The sequence below is a fragment of the Eubalaena glacialis genome, chromosome 11, assembly GCF_028564815.1.
Source record: "Eubalaena glacialis isolate mEubGla1 chromosome 11, mEubGla1.1.hap2.+ XY, whole genome shotgun sequence".
Classification (NCBI taxonomy): domain Eukaryota; kingdom Metazoa; phylum Chordata; class Mammalia; order Artiodactyla; family Balaenidae; genus Eubalaena; species Eubalaena glacialis.
The window spans coordinates 53,539,449-53,563,960 of NC_083726.1; the positions used below are offsets into that span (position 1 = coordinate 53,539,449).

General features: G+C 38.4%; 2 protein-coding genes across 13 annotated transcripts in view; both read right to left on the reverse strand.

Annotated features, from left to right (window-relative positions):
• Positions 1–13,678, reverse strand: part of TBK1 (TANK binding kinase 1) — a 39,302-nt gene extending 25,624 nt beyond the window's left edge. The window contains exons 1-5 of the mRNA XM_061204406.1: positions 13,603–13,678; positions 11,041–11,158; positions 7,160–7,300; positions 3,599–3,728; positions 1,337–1,518 (exon numbers count right to left, since the gene is read on the reverse strand). Coding sequence (XP_061060389.1) covers positions 1,337–1,518; positions 3,599–3,728; positions 7,160–7,300; positions 11,041–11,127 — 540 coding nt within the window. The 5' untranslated portion in view covers positions 11,128–11,158; positions 13,603–13,678. The remainder of the gene's footprint in view (positions 1–1,336; positions 1,519–3,598; positions 3,729–7,159; positions 7,301–11,040; positions 11,159–13,602) is intronic.
• Positions 13,679–17,105: 3,427 nt separating this feature from the next.
• The window catches only part of XPOT (exportin for tRNA), a 154,642-nt gene continuing 147,235 nt past the window's right edge, over positions 17,106–24,512 (reverse strand). For all 12 annotated transcript variants that reach the window (XM_061204741.1, XM_061204737.1, XM_061204731.1 and 9 more), the window contains 3 exons: positions 22,692–22,763; positions 20,114–20,170; positions 17,106–17,688 (listed from right to left, as the gene is read on the reverse strand). In XM_061204741.1, coding sequence (XP_061060724.1) covers positions 17,662–17,688; positions 20,114–20,170; positions 22,692–22,763 — 156 coding nt within the window. In that variant the 3' untranslated portion in view covers positions 17,106–17,661. The remainder of the gene's footprint in view (positions 17,689–20,113; positions 20,171–22,691; positions 22,764–24,512) is intronic.

Consider the following 24,512-nt stretch of genomic DNA (forward strand, 5'->3'; position numbering starts at 1 on the left):
ACTTTAATTATCTGAATTTATCTTATTTACTTGTCCATTGTCCTCACTAGACTGTGGGTTCCATAAGAGCAGAAATCATGTACATTTGGTTCACCACAGAAGTCCCAAGGGCTTCCCTGGTGGCGCAGTGGTTGAGAATCTGCCTGCCAATGCAGGGGACATGGGTTCGAGCCCTGGTCTCGGAAGATCTCACATGCCACGGAGCAACTAGGCCCGTGAGCCACAACTACTGAGCCTGCGCATCTGGAGCCTGTGCTCCGCAACAAGAGAGGCCGCGACAGTGAGAGGCCCGCGCATCACGATGAAGAGTGGCCCCCGCTTGCCGCAACTAGAGAAAGCCCTCGCACAGAAACGAAGACCCAACACAGCAAAAAATAAATAATAAATAAAAATTAAAAAAAAAAAAAAAAAAGAAGTCCCAATTCCTAGAACAGTGCCTGGTACCTAAATATCTGTTGGATGAATGTAATCCATTATTAGGTATTCTTAATAAAGACTATCAAAATATAATAGATTAATTTGGGGATATATATTGATAGAACAAGACATCTTAATTCATGCCAGACTTAGTATAATCTGAATAAAGCTATGGGGCCAGGTAGACTTTACTCCTATTATAAGATTACAATGGCAGAATCCAGTTGGAAAAAAAGTCACAGATTCTAAGACTTTTAAAACAAAACCCAGAGCCATGAGCAATTAGTGATAGCTGTATATTATAAACTTCCTGATTACATGTTAAATATACTTGTTTTTCAGTGTCTTTTCTTAAGTGTTTCAAATGTTTACTAACTTCACACAAACACACCTACATAACCTGTTTCAACCACAGAGCTTTCCTAGTTTTCTAGCATTTCAAGTTAGATCTTTTAGAGGCATTTAATTTTATGTGTGTGTTTCTAACAACTATTCTTTTCGTCTTTCAATAACCAACCTCCCTGAAAAGAATCTTCTGCTTCAGAATTATAATGAAGTTTCCTCTACAGGGAAGAGTACTATAACAAGCTTGTAATGTATTAACTGCTCTGATCCAAATAAGGAAGCCTTTACTAGTTAGATGTTTCTGGAGTGTACAGACAGTTCTTTCTTTTAATATAGATGAATAACATTAGTAAAATTATTTAAGATTATTATAAAACTTGTAAGAATTTTTAACAGAAAATAACCCCCTGAGAAACCAATATCTAATACCTCATTACAAACCATATTCATTAGAATATAAAATTTAATTTTTGCCATAAAAGTTGACATTTCATAGTGAATTGGTTGACCAATTACCCATATTTACAATATACCCAGCTTCTTTAAATAAAATTATTAGTGATACGTGACTTACCAAATATTCTTCTGTGCCATACAGAGAAACAAACTGCTCATCATCTTCTAATTCTCTAGCTGCACCAAAATCTGTGAGTTTGTACACAGACTGTCCGTCTTCCCCTATTACACGCATGATATTTCCTGGCTTAATATCACGGTGAACTATGCCATTTTCTCGGAGATGATTCATTCCACCCACTTCAACAATAAATACAAAACACAGGAAATCATAATGTAGGTATCTATGCATATGTATGTGTGCATCAGACTCACTAATTAACATTAATTCATTTTCACTCAGTGTAAGTTTTTACATAAGTTGGTCCAAAGTCATTTTAATCAAAGAAGTAACAGATTAGACTTATATTTTATATTTCATGTTTGAGTAATGAGGAGTTTTAGAATGATAAGGATCAATATGGTCTAAGGAAGAGTCCAACCTCTCTTAAACACTATCAAGAAAATGGAACACAACAGTCTTAAGCCTATGACCTCCAGAATTACTTTTGGTTATATACCTGTGGGCCATCTGCCTAAACTTAAGAATGAAGATTCCCAAGAAAGAGAATCTTTCACCACAATTTTACATTTTTACCTTGGGAAAAAAATTCCACAAAAGAGTAAACTGGACTCAATACATAATATAGTAACAGAAGGAGGCAAAGTGTCAGACTTGTTTCCACAAAAATATATTTCTCATACGCTTAGTACTCTTCTAAAAATGCCATTTTCTTTTCTTTTCTTTTTTTTTAAAGGGCAAAGGTGGCAAAATTGCTGAAATTAAGCTGTTTGGGCTAACTGACATGCAGTGTCACAGAGTGATAGTCTGAAACATTTGTTTGACAGCTGATAAATGAATGTCCAAGCATGACATATAAAAATAAGTTTAGGGGTATCAACACTCAATTACAAAAGCTCAGGACTACCAGTATACTTAGGAAGGCATCAATCATCTATAACTTCTATTTGATTTACTAGGCTGTAGCATATATTGCTTCTTTTTCATTTTACCCTAAGTAGTCTCTACTGCTTCCAGTGTCAAGTTCAAGAATTCCCACTAACCTCATACTTTATCACTGGGCTTTTCCTATTCTTCAAATATTGATTCATTTCTTTCCAAGAAGATATTATTCCCTTTGGTTGCCATATATTTTTTTTAATAACAGCTTTGTTGAGATAAAATTTACATATCATAAAACTCATTTTTTAAAGTAGTTAAGAGTCACAGAGTGTACAACCATCACCACCAATTTCAGAACATTTCCATTACACCAAAAAGAACCCCACATCTATTAGCAGTCACTCCTCGACTCCACCCTCCCCTCAAGGCCCTGACCACCATTACTCTGCTTTCTATCTCTATGGATCTGCCTATTCCGGACATTTCACGTAAATGGAATCATACAAATATTGTGGCCTTTTGTGCCTGGCATTTTTCACTAAGCATTTTTCAAGTTATATCCATATTATAGCATGTATCACTACTTCACTCTTGTAATGAACAAATAATATTCCATTGTATGGATTTACCACATTTTGTTTACCTATTCATCAGTTGATGGATACTGGGCTACTTCCATTTTTTTTTGTTATTATAAATACTGGTGTACAAGTTTTTGTGTGGATTTATTTTAAATTCTTTTAGATAAATACCTACTAGTGAAATTGCTAAGTCATATGGTAATTCTGTTTAACCTTTTGAGGAACAGCCAGACTGTTGTCCAAAGTGGCCGCACATTTTTACACCACCACCAACGGTATATGAGGGGTTCAATTTCTCCACAGCCTCGCCAACACTTGGTTCTGTTTTGTCTTCTTGATTTTAGCCATCCTAGTGGGTGTGTAGTGGCAGCTCTCAATTGTTTTGACTGGTATTTCTCTAACGACTAATGACCTTTTTATATATTTGCTGGCCATTTGTATATCTTGTTTGGAGAAATGTCTATCAAATCCTTTGCCCATTTTTAAATTGGGTTGTCTTTTTACTGTTGAGTTGTTGGGATAAAAATTCCTCATCAGACGTACGGTTTGCAAATATTTTCTCTCATTTTATGGGTTGTCTTTTTACTTGATGTTGTCCTTTGAAACACAAAAGTTTTTAATGTTGATGAAACTTATCTATTTTTTTTCTTTTTGTACTTTCGCTTTTGGTGTCATATCTAAGAAAGCACTCCATAAAGGTCTTTGGCTTTGAATGTAAGAAATTTATTTTTAAAAATTCTTATGTCATTAAGTTATATATATACACATATATAATCAGATAAATAAACAAACATACCCACATCTCGCAAAACAATTAAAAATTCAGACTCTGGTAGTCCATAGGCATTACATGGTTCTTCTAAAACAGTGTATAAACTTCCACATGGACAAAATTCCATAATAAGTACTTTATGTCTCGTTGTTACCTGAAAAAATAAAAATCACTGATTGGGACTCAATATAAAAAATGAATTTTTATTATATGCCAATACTTAACCTGATTTCATTTAAAAGTTGGATTTACTACAATAATGAAGGCACTTCGAATTGCTTTTTACCTGGGGTTTGTTAAATATTTGTTGACTGTACAGATGAGAATTAACATCTTCTAAATTCGTATTAAAATTGGATTTGTCGGGCTTCCCTGGTGGTGCAGTGGTTAAGAATCTGCCTGCCAATGCAGGGGACACAGGTTCGAGCCCTGGTCTGGGAAGATCCCACATGCCACGGAGCAACTAAGCCCGTGCGCCACAACTGCTGAGCCTGCACTCTACAGCCCACAAGCCACAACTACTGAGGCCGCATGCCACAACTACTGAAGCCCGTGCTCCTAAAGCCTGTGCTCTGCAACAAGAGAAGCCACCGCAATGAGAAGCCCGCGCACCGCAACAAAGAGTAGCCCCCGCTCACCGCAACTAGAGAAAGCCCGCGCACAGCAACGAAGACCCAACGCAGCCAAAAATAAATAAATTAAATAAATAAAAAAAAAATTGGATTTGTCTTTGAAGACAAACCACAGCAAGTCTAATTAGAAAATCACTGCTACAATGTTATAATGATTTTTTCAAAATTATGTTTAATTTCTAATACATAACTTACATTTCGGGTATTAGTTCTTCTAACAAATCTCTTAAACTTGAAATTCTTCCTGTGACAAGCACTTTTACTTCAAAGAATGGAGTTCTAGACTTTTTTTTCGCCACGCTTTGCAGCCTGCGGGATCTTAGTTCCCCAAGCAGAGATTGAACCCGTGCCCCCTAGAGTGGAAGCGTGGAGCCCTAACCACTGGACCGCCAGGGAGTTCCCAGAGTTCTTGCCTTAAAAACAAATAGGTGGCAGAATAGTTGAGTCATCCTCTTGCAGCAAAGTTCTAGCCTGCTCATATGAATCTGAGCTGCTGATTTGTTTTCAACCTTAATTTTAATGTACCATTGATTATAAGATACATCATCAATTTAATAACAGCTTTACAGAGAAAAAGAAGTATTACTAAATTACAAATACGCATTGATTATAAGATACATGCTCATTTCAAAAACTCAAAAATGTGAATGAGACTTAAATCCAGTATTCATCTCCAACCTTTAATTCTTCCTTCCTTTTATAATTCTTTCTACATATCCCCAATATATATCCATAAAATATTTTAAATTTCTCTACGATTGAGTAGTATAAAAGAAATAATTTTTTTAAAAACTGTTGTTTTTAAATAATGAAATAATTGAATGCTGATGAATTGAAAACTTGAGAAATACCCATAATCCCATCACCCAGAGATAATTACGTTAATATTTTGGTGTGTTTCCTTTCAGTCTTTTTTCTATGTATCAAATCATATTATAGACACATTAACACTTTGTATACCATACTGTATATATCAAGATTACACTGCATATATATTTTTAATACTGATTTTCTCACAGAACATTATACACAAGCATGCTCCCAGGTGATTGAAATTTTGTTAAATATCTCTTTTTATTACTGCTTAACTACTGTGTAGTAAAGAATTAATTTTAGCCAGAGAGGTCTGGTCTTTGCCCTTGGCTACTGGGAGGTGATTTGCTAGGCTTCTAGAATGTCCTATCTGCTAGAAGTGTCTTTGTCTGTGGGTTTTGGCCATGTGACAGTCTAACAATGTGATTTATGATGGGGATTTTGGACATGCACATCCGTTCCAACTTCCAGAGGAAATGGAGGCTAAAAGTATTAGCAGAACCTATGGGAAGGGCTGACTACAGGTCAGCCATGCAGGCAGTATGTGATTGAGCCCCAATAAAAACTCTGCACACCAACGGCTCAGGTGAGCTTCCAGGGTTGGCAATACTCTGTGCGTATTGTCATACATCAATGCCAAGAGGATAATGTATTCCTGAGGACAAGGAAGATTCATGTTTGGAACCCTCCTATATTCTGCCCTATGGCCCCATGGATCTCTTCCTTTGGCTAGTTCTGATTTACATCCTTTTGCTATACTAAAATATAAATTATAATGTAATTGTAAGTACAGTTGACCCTTGAACAAAGCAGGGGTTGGGGCGCTGACCCTCTGCACAGTCGAAAATCTACACGTAACTTTACTGTACTTGTGGTTCCGTATCTACAGATTCAATCAACCTCGGATTGTGTAGTACTGTAGTACGTATTTAGTGGAAAAAATGCACATTTTTATAAGTGGACCCACGTAGCTCAAACCTGTGCTGTTCGAGGATCAACTGTACAGTGCTTTCCTGCGTTCTGCGAGTCATTCAACATTCTAGCAAATTATCAAATCTGAGGGCAGTTATGGGAAGCCCCGAATGGGTAGCCAGTTGGTCTTAAGGGAAGACAGCCCTGGTGACTCCTGAACCTGCAGCTCGTGTCTGAATGAGCAGTCTGGTGGGGACTTCTCTATCTACCTGCATGGCTTGCCAAACTCCACTGCAGCTCGTATCAGAAGTCTTGAACAGACTTGGCAGTCTGGAGGGCTATGCTCTTAACCTCAAGTGTAGCTAACTCTGGGTGACTAGCCAAACATTCTAACTTATTTAACCATTCTTTATTATAAACAGGGCAGCAATGAACATTTTTGTGCATAAAATTATAATTTACATCTCTGATTACTTCCTAAGAAGTAATCACTAAAAATGAAATCACTGGTATGAGGAGTATAAACTGCCAAACTGTTCTTCAAAAGGTGTGATTTATATACCCACACTAACAGGATTTATATTTTTCTAATGACATTTTTATTTTCAGTTTCCCACTAAAATCAATTCTGTCTTCTACAACTGGACTTCACATATCACTCTCTGGATTCCAAGGATTTTTATTCTTTATAAAGCCTTCTTTGTATTGTTTGACTTTCTCCTTGATCCTTATATAATTATGTCAATTTAACTTCATTTAGCTTTTGTTTTTAGTAATAATACCGGTAACCATATTCTATATTCTTTTATTTCTTATACTACTTTTTCTGATTCCATGAGACTTCATTTCCATTGTTATAGCTATTCAAGAATCTTTGAGAGTAAATATTTGGTGGTATGAGCTCTAATTTTCACCATTAAAAAGCCCACTGTTGGGACTTCCCTGGTGGCGCAGTGGCTAGAACTCCGCACTCCCAGTGCGGGGGGCCCGGGTTCGATCCCTGGTCGGGGAACTGGATCCCGCATGCCGCAACTAGGAGTTTGCATGCCGCAACTAAGGAGCCTGCCTGCAGCAACCAAGACCCGGTGCAACCAAATAAATAAATAAATATTAGGGGGGAAAAAAAAAAGCCCACTGTTTATAAAACAATTTTTATATTAGATTATTTCTCCCAAATCGTAATAACTACAATAAACATGACACCGTTAATTAAAGCTTGACTACTTACCTCCTCTTCAATAGCAAATAATTTGACAATATTTTTGTGATTGAGTTTTTTTAACACTTCAAATTCTCTCATTTGAACATCCACTGGACGAAGAAAGCTTATGTTATTAAATACTTTGATAGCAAATAAGTCACCAGTTTTCTAAGAAAAAGAGAGAAAGGTTTTATTTATTTATAATATTATAAAGAAGATACAAAAGGTACCATTAGAACTAGATACGGCAATTTATCTTTTTTATAGAACACCCTGAATATTTTTAAGCATTAGGTAATTTGTACTAGAACTCCTGACCTTTTTATTTTAAGCTGAAATAAATCAATCAATTGTTCAGTATTTCTTTCAAGTTGAATGCTTTGGAATGTAGAAAAGGCTATTTTTTTTCATATTATAAATAAAGCTTCCTTTATATATATATATTTATATATTTATATATATATATATAAAGCTTCCTTTATTTATATATTTCATATTGTAAAGCTTCCTTATGATACACGTGGCAACGATACTCATTTACATATCAGAAGAGCTCTAACAGTACCAAATGTGAACGTATATTTTGAATAAGAAATAGAAAGTGAAACTCACAAGTGTTTCTCCAGGGCCTAATAATTTTAAACTAATCAAAGCAGGAAATGAAAGATTAAAAATTATATTCCACATATGCAATGTTTAGTAAGAATCTCAAAGTAAGGCAACTAACTTTAAGATTCCCTAGCTGGATAGAATGTGTATGTATGTGTGCGGGGGGTGGGATTTGGGAATAAGGTTAAAGCAGACCATCCTCATTGGACTGCACCACTGCTGCCTCGGGTAACCTTCTGCAACTTCACCTAGATGCCTAGAGCAGATTGTTGCTTCGCAGATCATTTCTAAAGGATCAAAGACACTTCCTTTCCTCTACCAAAGCTCCGGCAGCACCCCAACTCTCACTCTCTCATGGCACACTGAAGTAGATTAAACACAGAATTACAATGCAGCCATAGTTGGGAGGGAATCCTAGAGGTACAAAATACATGCTAAATTTCAGGTAAACATTACATTGTCATGGTCTTCATTTAATTAACCTTTCTTTGAGGCTCTCTTCCAGACCCTCCCACCTCTTTCCAACCACTCAGGCCAGATTCTCTGAATTTAACCTTACTTTGCCCACAGTCCAAGGTTGAACTTGCCTGGAGTTAGTGGAGAGACCATTCATTTCTCCTATGAACTCGGGGTTCAAGCATGCCCTGCCTAAAGATGTTTCATGGGTCTCTGTCTTTTAGGACCTCTGTGCTCTTCCTGCTTTGAAGCCCTCTCTACAGCTTCCCACACAGATTCACCACCTACAGCCATCACCCTCTTCCCCTCACCTCAGAATTTCATAATCTTCTTCTTAAAACCATTTAACTGCATCACAGTCTCACTCTTCAAGATCCCTCTTTGGAGACCACCACCTGTGTTATGTGATCACTCCCCCCTCTCTCCCCCGCTCGCCCCACACCAAATACACACATATTCTTTCCAGAGGAGAAGACCATTGACCGTTTTCAGACAGTATGAAAATGGAACAACTTAACTAGAGCTCAATTACACTGTTTTCCCATTTGATCAGCCAGGGTAAGGACACTGCCAAATCTATACCACCAACAGAGAGATTTTTCTTGAGGACACCTGTCTCAAACTTAGTCTGAGATTAGGAGAATCCTAACAGAGGAGCAAGCAGGGAAAAGAACACAATGTTGCAATGTACCCACTGTGACCCCGGCCAGTATTTTCCCACCTTTTGTAGTCTATATCATACCTGTGAGATCACTGGGATATGTGTGGGAATGTCCCATTTTCCCTCTATTCAACTGCACAGTCACCTATCAGTCACTGTCTCTAAGTCAAAGCATGATGAATAATATTTAGAGATGCACGTGTACATATATATACAACGTGCAGGTCAACACGTCCTTCCTACAGATCTCTCCCCTTTAACTTCACCTCAGTTATCACACACATATACACCCATCCACACACAGTAGTAGCTCAAGGCAACTTAATGAAAAAGAGACAGATTAAGTAAGTAATATACTTTGAATAACAAATAGTAAACTTAGGGACCGGGTCACTCTGAGCAGTAACATAAAAGGGTTTAGCTAATATAGTTAAAGATGCTTAAACAAACAGTTATTAAGGGCAAGCAGGATTTTGGGGGTATAGTCCTAAACCCTTGAAATTGATGTCACTGAGAACAAACATGGTTTCTCAAAACACATCCCAGGAAAGACTGCTAGGGACTGAATACTAAACTGGGTGTTAGCAATATTTTAAGTCAGTTCTTATGCCTCTCAAATCCTTATTTGAAGCTTTCAAACTACAGTGGATAAAGAACAGTTTCACTTCCTTTGAAGAAGAGCTTTAGGACAGTAGTCTACTCTGTCCTCATTCATTCATTTATTCTTTCAGTCAACAAGCATTTACAGAGTGCCTGCTAAGTGTAGGCACTTACACGAAGGACACTGGGTATACGTAAGGAAAGAGGATCAGAAAATGTGAGATATTTACTAGTGCCAGGCTCTTTAAATATGCCTCCCTCAATTCCTATCACTACTGACTACCTGTCACTCCATCAGTTTCTAATTTACGTTCCTTCCAATACCACCTTGCTACTAAACCCAACACTCTTCGTGGGCAGGTACAGCACATTATCTGTAGCTCAAATCACTAGGTCCACCATAGTGTTTGACACATACCAAGTGATTACTAAAGTCTGTTAAGTTAACCGGGGTCACAGGAACACAGACAGTCAGGTGCGTCTCACTGCTAAACCCAGAGGTGCCACCCCACCCATTTTCTCTTCTGGGCACAGTGCACAAAGCAAAAACAATTTCTAGCACAGGAATATCCAAGGCTGATCACTATGAATCTGACCAAGGATTGGAACCTGCGGACAATTCTAGAATTGGAGGTGAAAAAAAGCTAAAAACTGTACGACACTTCTGATTCACTCTCTAAGAGCCACAGAGGAAACAGCACGCACCTATGAATGTTTACTTCATTGCCACAGACAGAACTGACTGGTGGTCTCGAGGCTACAGAAAAATATAAGGAAACTCCTCCTTCCTAAAATGTTTAGAGCTCCTGTGCTGAATTCACAGTGCTGAAAAACTAGTGAATGATTATTTGCATTATAAAAGGAGGTTTGTATTCCATTATTTTTCCAGCTTCCTTCCCAGAATAGAAACTTAAATGATCTTAAATCTCTTCATTTTAAATGACTTTAATTATATTTCACTTTATCCTCCAATATAGAATCTGACACAAAGTCCTTTTGGTTCTTGAAATGCCTCTGGGACTAGCCCTTTTATTCTATTCTCACTTGCACTAACAAGTTCTGATTACCAGGATATATAGTCTCTTAAACCTGGGCTCCTTGATGATAACCTCACTTTACTCCAATCTACTTTGTAGAATGTTTTACTTGGGGGCATGAAGCCTTAGTACAGCACAGCAGAATCATCTGCGGGTTTCCCTCAAAAATACCCATCTGCTCTGCTCCTCACCATGCCTCCCTCTATTACCTCCTACCCCAAATCACTGCTGCACTGAACTCTGTCAGTGAGATCACTCACTACCGTAGGAGGATTAGGTCGAGGAAAAAACCAAACAGCACAACACTAATCTTCCCCAGTTCCTTTTTTCAAACAACCTTCTGTTTTTCTCCATTCCCCAACACATGACCTCCGCCACCACTGTGTAGATATTACTGCCTCTGACACAAGCTATATCTTAAGCAACCACAAAAACACATACTCTCTCTAGACAAATTAATCAAAACCACCAACCCTCACTTTAGTACAAGTGTGCGTCTCAGAAAACTACATATATGGTGCTTTCACAGTATTCTCTGTACCAACCTTATGTCTTCCACGAAAGACATTTGCAGTAGCTCCTTGGCCTAAAATATCAGATAAAAGCCACAGATGATTAGAAGTGCTCTGCATCTCGGCGTGGTCAGGTGATCCTCTTGTTATACTAAGAGAAAAGAAAAAAAAATTGCATGTTTGTTTTAAGGGAATAATACACTTAAGAAACAAATGTTAGCTATTTTTACTCTCAAGAAAGATCACCTATTATTTATTACTAAATCAAAGTGCATAAACAGTCCAAAAAAATCTAACTTTCCAGCAATATTAAAGACTAAAATGCTGCATGGGCTCTGAAAAAACATTAACCAATAACATCTTATATATTCAATTTAATTCACTTATTCACAGGGCTGAAAAAACATCAACTTGCCTTCTAATTTTGTCTCTGTCAATGAGAGTGATATTGGCCATTTACCTCCTTAAAATGTTTTGAAAGATTAATCAATGATAAATCATATTTTAAAGTGTTTTAAAATAAATAAGGTAAAATACAACAGAAATATAGAAAAAAGTTACTTTGTTTCCTTCGAGGGCAGGGCAACACTAATGAAAACAACTGTTGCCACTGCATAACACTTTTATAACTTAAAATTTCACCTACACAAAGCCTGACAATCAGGATGCAAAGGTGACCTTTCAGCAATAATTTTGAAATTAACTTAAGGATAGTTTCTTCGACCTCCAAGTATATAACTATACACATACCGAGTGTGTATTAGCAAGTCTTAAAAACTAAGCAAGGGGAGGCTAAGCATGTATGGGGGCAGGAAGTATGTGGAAAACCTCTTCACCCTCTGCTCAATTTTGCTGTGAACTTAAAACTGCTCTAAAAAATAAAGTCTATTAAAAAAAAAAAAGCACCACCCCTAGCCTTGTCCTTCAATATTGAAAAGCTGTATAAGTATACTGTAAATGTTGAGCTCCATGTTGGAATAAAAATGAGGTATGCTAAATAGCATAAACACTTGTCCCGCCATGCCACCTTAAACCTGATGTAATGTCAGGTTGAATCAAAACAGATCTTGTTCTCCCTTCATAGTAAGTTAAAATGGACTAGGTATTCAGTGATGAATTAATGACTGCCAATATTCCAAGTAGGGTTAAGTACACAAAGAATGGCCAGGGGTCCAAATTTCACCAATCTTTGATACACTCAGAGAGATGTATATAATTTTACCACCCATCTAATTCAGATAAGGGAATTTTACATACAGCAACTTATTGGAAATAAGCAATAAAACTACGATTCCTTTTTCAAAATATGAAATACACATTTGTCAGCTACTGAGATAATAATAAACTTCTCAAATATCTTTTCAATAATATTTTCAAATATTTCTCAATATGAAAAGTTTTGCTCATTAATGTAACTGTTGCTTGAGATAACTATAATTGGCAAATAATATCATTAAGTATCTATACCTAGTGGGTAATATAAAACACATTTATCAGCTAAGATATCTGCTCTCTATATGCAGAAAATTAAACTATGGTGTCACAATGATCTTGGAAATGTCTTTTGAAATTATCTTCCAATAACCCCACAATAACCGCATACTAAAACATGACTCAGCACACCCAGAAGGTACTTGCTATATAAATCGTTCCAAAATTTGGACACAATATAGGCAGGCACTCAACAAATATGAGACTGGTGATCCTGCCTTAAGTCTACTTCCTTATGCTGTCCAAAATGAAAGTTACCATCTGTCCATAGATGAAAACAGGCTTGGTGACGCTGCATATGGACAAAGTTCCAGGATTTCCAAACTCTACCACTAAGTGAATCATTTATTAAACAGATATTATATTCAGCGTTCTTCAGTAAAAAAGGCGGTCTTTGGTTATGCATTTGACAGTTACTGGGTAGAACTTGTTTTGAGGCCACCTACTAAAAATACCTGGGAAACGGATTGGAAATTACACCCGTAAGCCATGTCCCAAAGGAAAGGTTTGGGTATTTGCATTATAGGCGTGTACATTAAAAACGTCTTCGGCTTCTGGCTTCCGGCGAGTCAACCGCCGCTTCACTAAAACACGTCTCTTTTTAATCGTCTGAAAAAAGTCAAACGATTTTAAACACTGCCAATAGCGTCCACGCTCGGAAAGAAGGGTAGAAAGCGGCCAGCCTAACTCCAAGGGAAAGGGGCATCCGCCTGTCCGGGCGGCCAGGGCCCAACGCCGGTAACAGACACATCCTCTTTCTCGGTTGCCCAGCGCCACCAGATCAGGGAGGGTCCGGGTCAGACGGCCGGCCGTAGGACGAGGAGTCCAGACGCAGGGGACGGGCCCGCGCGACCATTCCGGCCGGCTTCGCACGCCCCGCACACCCGGGAGGCGGTGTCCGCCCAGCCAGAATCGGGGAGGGCTCGGCCTGGGGTCCCGCTGGGCTCCTCCGGTCGCCCGCCCCGCCCCCGCCCCCGCCCCCGCCCTGACTCAGCATCCCAGTTTCCCACTGGGGGGCGGGAGCGCTCCGTGCGGGTCGTGCCCGGCTCGGCAGCCCGTGCCCCGCGCGCCTTCGGCCTCTCCGCCCGCGCCCGCCCCGCTTACCTCGCCCGGTCTCCGCCGCGCCACCGCCAGCGGGCTCCCGCGGCCTCCCTGTGCCTCAGACCACTTCCGGCTTCGAGAGCTCTGGCCGGGGGTCACGTGACAGACGGCCGGCGTGCGGGTGCGGGTGCGCGTGCGCACTTCCGGCGCACCGACCTGGGCCTGGGAGTCGGCCTCTGCTGCCAACGCTCCTCCATCGTCCGGCTCTCCGAGGCCTCTGTGGCGAGGGGCCGAGAGGCTGTGGGGCGTTTGGACCCCGTCCACACCCTCTGCCTGTCCCCCCTTACTCTGAGGGTGAAGCCGGAGAGCCCTGCGCAGCGAGCGCAAGGATTCAGATTCCAACTGCGAATCCCGCCCCGTCCCCGACAGCCAAAGGCGGAGTGAGGTGATAGTGGGACAGACAGTGGACGGGTGATTACAAACATGCAAATAATCACGGTGTGCAGAATGCTGGACACATGAGGGGCCATCGCTGGAGGATATCATACTCTGCAGGGATAGATTCGTATGTATCTTAAAGACCACATTGGCTGCAGGGGATCCAGATTATCGGCTGCGAGCAATTCGGACGTGAGATTCTTAATGTAAATAAGCTCATTTAATTCTCTCTTTTTAGACGGTATTTTGGAAAATGGCAATACTGGAGAATCTAGGGACTAAAGTCAGGTCCCCTGCAGTGTTCGTGCCGCTAGGATCTCAAGCAGCTATTCCCGAGTGATCCTTTTTGCCCACTGACAGAACTGCAGCCTTTCTCAGTGTAACGAGAGGCAGAGAGGCCGAAGAGACCTTTGCAGATAAGGGCTAAATTTTCTGAGGGAGGGAGGCGGAAGGAGGGAGTTCTTCCCAGATGAGAACTATAGGAGCCAGCAGTGAAATAGGAACCTATGGCAGAGTGGTTAAGAGCAGAGGCTTTTGAATGGAATAGACCTAGGGTTGCAGTCTCAGCTCTCCCTGCCAAATACTGACTTTAAGCCATTTTTTTTAAAACCTCTGTAAGCCTGTTTAATCACATATCATATATACAATGGAGATAACAAAAGCCCACTGTAATGCTTGTTACAAAGGAATTTACTTTATTAAACTTTTAAACAATGTTTAAGTGATGGAATCATTCTACTGTAACAACAATCTATTCACTGCTTACATTCCCACCAATTTTATTTGTCCCCTATCTAATGCCAAGAGAACCTGTCCAAGTTCCTTATAACTCACATCTCAAAGGTGAATGGGAGAAAATGTGATTAGCTGAAGGCCTTGATTCACATGTTTACCACATGAGTGAGGAACACTGAAATACATTTTCTTAAAGATCAAGCTTTGTGAACCAATTAATATTAGTATTTAAGATTTAAATAAACTGTTAAGCACAGAACTATACCAGGCCTCATAAAACTCTTGTACATAGTTCCATAGTTAAGTCATACAAATCCCTCAGTCTTACTGCCTCAATGAGGCTGTTAACACGAGATTCGCCCTTGAGACAATTATTTGGGTGTTTGCTTTTGGAGACTAAGAACAATACAGAAAAGGTAATTCATGGTGGAACAGAGTTTCCTAATTGCTATGGTACTCCCTAAGTAAAGTGCTCTAGGCAACTTCAGGGAAGGAAGGTGGGAATTATTACACATGCTTAGATAACATGAAGTTTTTTTTGTTGTTGTTTTTAAAGTATGTTTATTTATGCCTGTGTTGGGTCTTCGTTTCTGTGCGAGGGCTTTCTCTAGTTGTGGCAAGCGGGGGCCACTCTTCATCGCGGTGCGCGGGCCTCTCACTATCGCGGCCTCTCTTGTGGAGCACAGGCTCCAGACACGCAGGCTCAGTAGTTGTGGCTCACAGGCCCAGCTGCTCCGCGGCACGTGGGATCTTCCCAGACCAGGGCTCGAACCCATGTCCCCTGCATTGGCAGGCAGATTCTCAACCACTGCGCCACCAGGGAAGCCCGACATGAAGTTTTAACTTCTGTTACAGACTCTTAATTCCCACGTTTTGATTTCTCTTAGCTCTGAAAACTTGTTAAATCTTCTGAAGGGCTTTAAAGAGCCAGGGGAAAAGGTGTTGCCTTTACATATACGGAATAAACAGTACAATAACAATAGCTATTATCAAGCCTTCATTTGCAGATGCTGTAGTAAGCTCTTTTCATGTTTAACTTACTGAATTCTTAGTTATGAGGTAGTTATCATTATTTCCCCCATTTTACAGATGGGGAAACTGGGGCAGGGAGAAGTTATTTAACCTGCTCAAGGTTCTAAAACCAATTACTGGCAGCACTGCTATTTGAACCTACTTAATCTGGATCCTGAGCCTGTCTAAGCTCTTAACTACTATGCTATGCAATTCAGTATACTTTGGACAATTAGTTCAAAGATCACTGCAATAGATGCAATGATCTCTCCCACTGTAAAAGAAACAATTAGCTCTCACTCATCTATTTTTAAAACCATTTTTATTTAAGTACAGTCATCCCTCAGTATCCACAGGGGACTGGTTCCAGGACCCCCCCAGATACCAAAATCCTTGGATGCTCGTTTCTTATATAAAATAGCATAGTATTTGCATGTAATCCACGCACATCCTCCCATATACTTTAAATTATCTCTAGAATACTTATAATACCTAACACAACGTAAATGCTATGTAAATGGTTCCCAAGTGCAACAAATTCAAGTTTTGCTTTTTGGAGCTTTCTGGAAGTTTTTTTCCCCAAGTATTTTTGATCTAAGGTTGGTTGAAACTATGGATGTGGAACCTGCACCTACAGAGGGCTGACTGTATAATATACAGTCCACTGATCTATTTTTACAATTAACTGTCAACTTAGTTTAGTACCTTTATTCTATGATGTAAGGAAAATATTTATAATCTCTTCTGGAATTAACACCAGGAAAAGATTTATGTGCAAAATTTAGAATACAATTTTAGGGAATTTAGAAGACCACTGAAGCCCATCCATGAAACCTCTAGGGACCACATGGGCCAAAGGTTAAAAAAACCCCTCAACCACCCTAAAACCTTACTTGGGCTTTTAAAATTTAAACTTAAATGATGACTATAGTAACTGTGCTGCTCAGTTTTGTCCATCGTTTCTTAATTTTCCAATACTACTACTGATACTATTTGTCTTCTTGGTTTCTTGCATAGTCATGAATAAAAATGGGGGAAGGCAGGGGAACTAAACGGGCAGCTACTACTTACAAGCATCATAAACGCATAGGTATATTGTGCCCTAAGTAAATCTAGTAAGATGGAAAATATTAGATTTTTAATACTATCAACACACTGACAGGCTTTTTCTAGTTCATTTAAAACAAAGATTCTAAATTATTTAATAGAACTAAGTCACATGTAATCTTTTAGGAGCATAATTAAATAAATCATCCATACACTTATATGTGCAATCCTTTAAATGGGAAATCAGGGAGAGATGAGAAAATAAGACTCCAGTATTTATAATAATTCCAAAAAAGACTCAGTAGATTTCACTACGTAAAATTTATTTCCTTTTCTTTTTTTTATAAAAAATGTATAACACCAGCACCTACTCTTCAATCAGTTAATTTATGAAACCATTCTCTTTTGTAGAATACACATTGGCATTGAAACAGTTTAAAGAAATGTAATGGCTATCTACAAAAAATTAGTTTTGATTTGTTGTATTTCCCCCATACTTTATGAGTCTGCACACATAAAAGAAAATTAAGATTTTCAAACATTTTATATTCAGCAATTTAAAAAAAAGTACACTGTTTTCCTGCTATGGTCTTTATAAAGGACTTAAATTTTCAAGTTAAAAAAAAGGTACTAGGATAACTCTGCTGTATCTTATAACAGCATTTTTATATAGAACAATTTGAATTGGCATGCAAGCAACTTCTCTAGTTGTCACATACCAGTAATTTAGGGAAAATTACACCCATTTTACAGAAATATCCCAATGCATATACTGCAATAAGCTCAAAGCAGTGTTAAAAAGACCAGTGTGAATGGCACACAAAAACTGTTTCTTTATAAATTATTAACTGGAATTCCTGATCATGAAGTAGGCACAGGGAGATCCAGTCCTTAGGGCTTTGCTCTCTGGAAAAACACCTGTAAATAAAGTATTTGTACAATTAGTACTGATGTCAGAAGATTATCACCTTTACCTGAAGAATGGCTCCAGGTTACTGGGTGCTAGTCACTCTTTTGTAAAATACAATAGATTATGTAAAACATTTCATATACTCCATAAACCCACACATAATACAAGTCAAGAACTTTCTCTTCTGGACAACTTGATAAGGTCTAGAGATAACTTATGTTGCCATTTACTAGTGAAAATATGGTATTACCTCCAATACTGTGAGATTCAAGCAGTCAGAGGAAAACATGCTCTTGACACCTTTTTGCTGATTGGCACTACTGTCAAAGCTAATGCTAGGAAATTAAATTTTGAGGAAGAAACAAACAAGTCAAAGCTGAAGACAGCAGTTTTTATCTCTTAACTATTTATTTATTTGATTATGAAAAAATACTTCCAATTCAACATTTGAGACTATGAACGAGTAGGCTAGAGGTTGTGCTAGGCACTGGCTCAGTATTATTACTACCTTCCATAGTTGGGTACATGTTAAGTGAGTACTCGAACGAATAAATGGTAGGCAGTAAGCTCATTATGGATAAGGACCATATTCGTCATTATATCCCTAACACCTAGTAGATCAGACATTCACTTAACAATTACTGTCTATTGACTAAGTGGAGAGAAAAGAATCATCAATATATGAGCAAAAAATAGCCCTACAAAGAGGCCATGCTTGAGATAAGCCTAGAAGAATGGGTAGAATTCATAAGGGAGAAGCATGCTAATAAGGCAGAATTCTTGAAGAACAGCAAGAATAGTAAAGACTGTTCCTGCAAGAGAAACCGGAAAGGTAGTCTGAGATCAGAATCTGGAAAAAAAAAACCTAAATGCCAAACTAAGAAATATGTACTTTTTAGTCAATAAGTTATGAAGATTATGAGGAAGAGGAAGGAATTTCAGAGGACTGTTCAATGTTTTCAAACAGATCAGCTTGGATAGAACAATGGAAGGGAAATCAGAGTTAGATAAGAAGCCTACACCAGAGTGGCAGCAGTAGAGACAGAAAGGAAGTTAGAGAGCAAGGAGGAAACAATCAGCAAGATCTAAGGATCAATCAGATAGGAACAGAGTAGGCACAAAAGAAGGAACTTCATTTTTTCCAACTAGAAGAATAAAGCTATCACTGAAGAGAAGCTGGGCTGGGGAGGGAGACTTTATAAATGCTGTTTGGATGAATATGTTTGGGGCACAAGCCTGCTACAATGTACCCAGATCTGCTATAACAGATACCTCTAATAGAGAGTTACAATTTTTTTAGTCCTTTAATCCAGTGTGATTGATCTGTTACTTAACAGAGGTTACCTCCACAGGCACTTTGCTTTTATGGGGAAATGGGAGAGGGGAGGGTTCTCAATGACAGACAGTAACTCTATCTTCTCACAAACTCTTTTGTCAGTTTACGCTGACAAACTACTACTAGGGGAAAAACTTGCAAGGGAAGATGTTAGCACCAAAGTCAAAGGATAGCACATTTATTTATCAGCAAAGCCCCTTGACTTGAATGCCTTGGGCAAAAGAACGAGGGAGCCATTAAGTTACCTGCCACTAAGAAATTTAACACAGTGCTTTACCCTCAAATTTGCTGAATGAAGATAATAAATAAAAATAAAGAATAGTTCCTCATCCTGTCACACTGTAACTTTATTTCCAGACCATGAGCTCCTTGAGGGCAAGGAAAGTCACTCATATTGGTATTTGCAGCAGTTAGCATAGTATGTGTTACATAAAAAGCAGTCGTGGAGTACTGAATGACTGACTACCTGGGTGAAAGCAAGATACCTGTTTCATGGGTTTAACTGTAAAAATGAATACCAAATACATATTTGGTACTTCTTGCCAACTTGGAGGTTGATTGGTTGGTTTGTTTTAATTTGGTGATTTTATGAATGTAAAAAGAGCCTTAATGGCCAAATCTAAGGATTCTACTTTTTGTCCATTTTGCAATTCAAAAGTTTCAAGATAGGCTAAAACCAAGTAACTCATACTTGTTTCTTTATTTTTAGCTCCTTCCTTTCAACTCAATATGGGCAGTTGTTCATAAACATTACTTGTTCTCCCAATCCTCTAGTTCCTATTTAATTACCACAAAACTTAAAGGAAACTTACATTTTCATACCAACATGCTCAGGCACATACACATTCAGTTTGCTTATCTAACTTTCTATAATCTTTTGTAGGAGCTCAGTTGAAAGGGGCTTCACAGAAAACTCTGCAGTGTAACATCTATTAACCATGGATTCTTAGAAGCAGGTTTTAGAGCAAAGAGATCCCCAAATATGTAACTGTTGGTCAAACTACAGTATGACACAGTATCCTGTAATATGTATTCTCTCTTGGCTCTGAAACATCACCTAATTGTATGAAGATATTTAAGTTTTTCCAAATACCTACCTTTAAGTAGTTTTTAAAAACTTTAGCATCAGGCTGCTGAAGTGCTTGGCAAAACTCCTGGGGGGCCAGGAGGGGAGGAGAGAGAAAAGAATGAGTCTATTTGTATTAAATTCATCATAATTCAAAACCACAGTGTTCTTTTTAAATTATGATTAAAAAAATAAAATCGACCATCTTAAACATTTTTATGTGTATAGTACAGCAGTGTTAACTATAGGCAACTGTCATGCAACAGATCTCTAGAATATTTTCATCTTGCAAAACTGAAACTCTGTAACCATTGAACAACTCCCCCCTTTCCCCTTTTTCCAGCCCCCATCCCCTGGCCACCACCATTCTGCTTTCTGTTTCTAAGAGTTTGACCACTTTAGATACTTCATTGTAAGTGGAATCATGCAGCATCTCTTTTTGTGACTGGCTTATTTCATTTAGCATAACATCCTCAAGGTTCATCCATGTTGTAGCATATGACAGAATTTCCTTTTTTTTTTTTTTTTAAGGCTGAATCATATTCCATTGTATGTATATACCACATTTTACTCATCCATTCACCCATCAATGAGCATTTAGGCTGCTTCAAATCTCTAGGATTCATATTATAATTTAACAATTAATTAACCTGAACAGTTCCTTACCAAAAAGGTTATATGACATTTTCAAACGTAATACTTGTCAGACAGGCTGCTTTCACTTTTGAGAACATGGCCTCCTGGGCAAGATTGACTCTTGCCTCAGAAGGGTGAGTGGGACAAAAACCACATGGCTATGGCTGTTTTCATCTAGTAAGAGGGTAACTGAGTGGAGCCAGACTAAAAGAAAAAGAGAAAATTCTCTTCAACAGAATTGTGCAGGGACTTCCCTGGTGGTCCAGTGGCTAAGACTCCCTGCTCCCAATGCAGGGGGGCCTGGGTTCGATCCCTGGTCAGGGAACTAGATTCCACATGCTGCAACTAAGAGTCTGCATGCCGCAACCAAAGATCCCGCAGGTGGCAGCTAAAAGATCCTGCATGCCACAACTAAGACCTGGCACAGCCAAATAAATAAATAAATAAATAAATAGGATTGTGCAAAAAGTGCTGTCAGAAGGCATATGAAAAAGGGAAAACTGGGAATCATTATCTTTTATAAGCAAATTATTAGATAGAAATATAATACACAGAAAGACAAATATCATGTGATATTGCTTATATGTGGAGTCTAAAAAGAGGGTACAAATGAACTTATTTACGAAACAGAAACAGACTCCAAAAACAAACTTATGGTTACCAAAGGGGAAATGTGTGTGTGTGTGGGAGGGATAAATTGGGAGATTGGGACTGACATATACACACTACTATATATAAAATAGATAACTCATAAGAACCTACTGTGTAGCACAGGGAACTCTACTCAATACTTTATAATAGCCTATACGGGAAAAGAATCTAAAAAAGAGTGGATATACGTATATGTATAACTGATTCACCTTGCTGTACATCTGAAACTAACAAAACACTGTAGTCAACTAAACTCCAATTAAAAAAAAAAAGAAAAAAAAAAAGAAAAAATAATTTTGCTTCATTTAGCAATCTGGGAAACTACTGATATTATTCAAAATTGAACGGTATATTTCTATTTTTGAGGTGTACTAAAATCATACGAGTAATTAATAATGTATTACTTTCATAAAATACTAATTTACGTGTGTAACAAATGATAACTGAGAAAATTAATATCAAGTTAAAGATATGTCATAAAATAAGAGATCATAAATTCACTAAAAATGAGTTTTATGATTACTCTTATGTGAGATCTGTTTCTACCTCATTAGAATTACGTGCTATTGGACAACAGGTCTGGATAACTATGCATCCAGAAAACAATCGAATGCCATCATAAAAATCACTCTGAAAGAGTGCAAAAACGTAAGATAGCTTTCCAGGCACTTACCTCAAAATACGGTTTCAGATTCACAAATTAAGCACTGGTGAGCTTGGCCTGTGTAAAATGAACTACCTGGCACAAACTTTCAGAGCAGAGGTTCGTGTGCCACAGCCCCCTCTGGCAGTCTGGGGGAGCCTGCTGGACTTCTTGCAGAATGTTTTAAAAAACACACTTGTGACACACGGGGTTACAAAGGAAGCTAATTACAATGAATTATGGTTATCAAATGTATTTGTGACATGTGGAAGAATAAGACTTATTGATTTAGATAACAAGGTCTAGTGGCATATTCTAATAACTCATAATTTCAAAAAGTTGATGAATATAAATAATATTTCGAGATCTGTGGAACAACTAATGCGATATAAAAATACCTGTGATTTCTATGGGTGACAACATCACAGGCAATGCAAATACTACTGTGATTTGTCCCCTACACAATGGTAGGAAATTAAATTTCTGTTAAAGGTAGTGAAAATAAAAACACAGTTTTATCCCATTCAATTTCATAGGCCCCCTGACATTTGGACTTTTGCTATCCTATACATAGTAAATCAAGGTGGATGTAGTTTGGCTTCCTTGAATCAAAATTTAGATTGAATTACATAGCTCTATTTCTTTAATTAAGAGGAAAATCCACTAGGACAGACCTTACCTGAATTATCTCTGGAGCTACTTGCAAGGAAGGCAGGTATTCTTGTTGAAGATACTGAACACATTCTGGGCCCTGAAAATTAAATTGGAACAACATATGTATACTTTAAACACAAAATGGTATTGTGATTAAGAACACAGACTCGGAAGCCAGATTGCTTTGGTTTGAATCCTGGCTCTGGCAAATTTCTAGTAACTTGTGCAAGTTATTTAACCTTTCTGAGCCTCAGTTTCCCCACCTGAAAAATGGAGTTATTGTGAGGCTTGGATGAGTTAAGAAACATAAAGCTGTTAGAATAGCACTTAGCACTGAGGACACGTTAACATTACTTAGTGTTATGCCGTGCTAAAGATTAAACAAATACTCTTCTAAATGCAGGAAGTCACAATGCCAAAGCCTGGTTCCACGCACTGAAAGGAGAAAGCAAAGAGAGGGCCTTCTGGTTCAATCTACCATTGGGTGGACTACAGGGTGTCTATGGGTGCGCAAGAAGCCTGTGGGTAGTGCCAGGATAATGAACATCTTTAGAAACTAAAATACAAGCAAGAAAGAACAAAATGCTATGTCGGGAGATAACAGCAATAAAAGTACACCCCCCTCCCCCTTCCAGTTCAATAAACTAGGAAACAGGAATTTAGTAGCCAGGTGAGGAAACCAATACCCAGAAAGATAGGGTGATTTGGCCAATTTGCTGTTAGTTAAGTCTGTACTAAGTAAAAAGCAGGTCACCTGACTTCTAAAACCATTGCTCTTCATTGCCAACTGCTGGTACTGCTAGATGCTAAAACTCTAATAGTTTTCTGGGTTTTTATGGGTAAACTTGGTAGAGGGAAGGGAGAATTCCACAAACGAACCCCTAACTCCTACACCTTCTCAACAGCTACAAAGGAACTTAGGATACAATTTGAAAATGGTCTTCCTATAGCAATTTGTTTCTGAGACGTTGGCCTCGACCAAATGCAATAAATCCAATACTTAAAAAAAAAAAAAAGAAAGAAAAACAAAAAACCCAGCTAATTTCACTTTCAAACGTGAATCTGACTTAAAGGCTTTAATATGTTAATGACTCCAATCTAGTTCCTGCCAATGCAGGAAAGTAACAGTTATCAAAATGAAATCAATCCAACTCTCCTCTATGTACTTCCCCCTGCATTAATATGTGGATTTCCTGTTAATAGTACTGCTCCCAAATCAAAGGATTTCTTTATGTTTCCTCATCGACTTTGACTCCTGGCCCTCTAATCCAATCAATCTAGGTCACAATTTAATGACCCTTCAAAGGAAGCTTGTTCCTGAGAGGAGGTAACACTGCACTGTTTATGAAAGTTTCTCACACCCCTTCTACTCTCCCTCTCACCTTTTTCTTTAGTCTACTCTCCCTATACTTACTGCCCATTCACTGCTCATCATTGCATATAACCCCACCGTTATCACTTAAAAATGGAGTATACTTTTGTTTTGTTTTTTTTTAATGAGGAAAGGTAAACTTAGACCTCAAGAGGAAGTCAGTCAGGTAGATAAATGAGAAAACAGAACAATGAAGCAAAACGTTTTCTAATATAATGTTCCATTTGATTCAATTCTCTGTGTGTCTAAATAACAGCTCTAAGGACAAGATAAATACTTCTGAATTGTAAACATCATTCTTACTGTTTGTTATTCCTCATCCTCCTTGACTCTCTAGCATCCAACAATGTCAACTAGTCTCCTCTTTCATGACTCTCTTCCCTTAACTTTCATTCCTTTGGTTCTACTTCTAGCTTTCTCTTGACTCTTGCTTTAGCCAAAGTTCTTTCTATCCTGGTCTTAGAAAGTCTCATT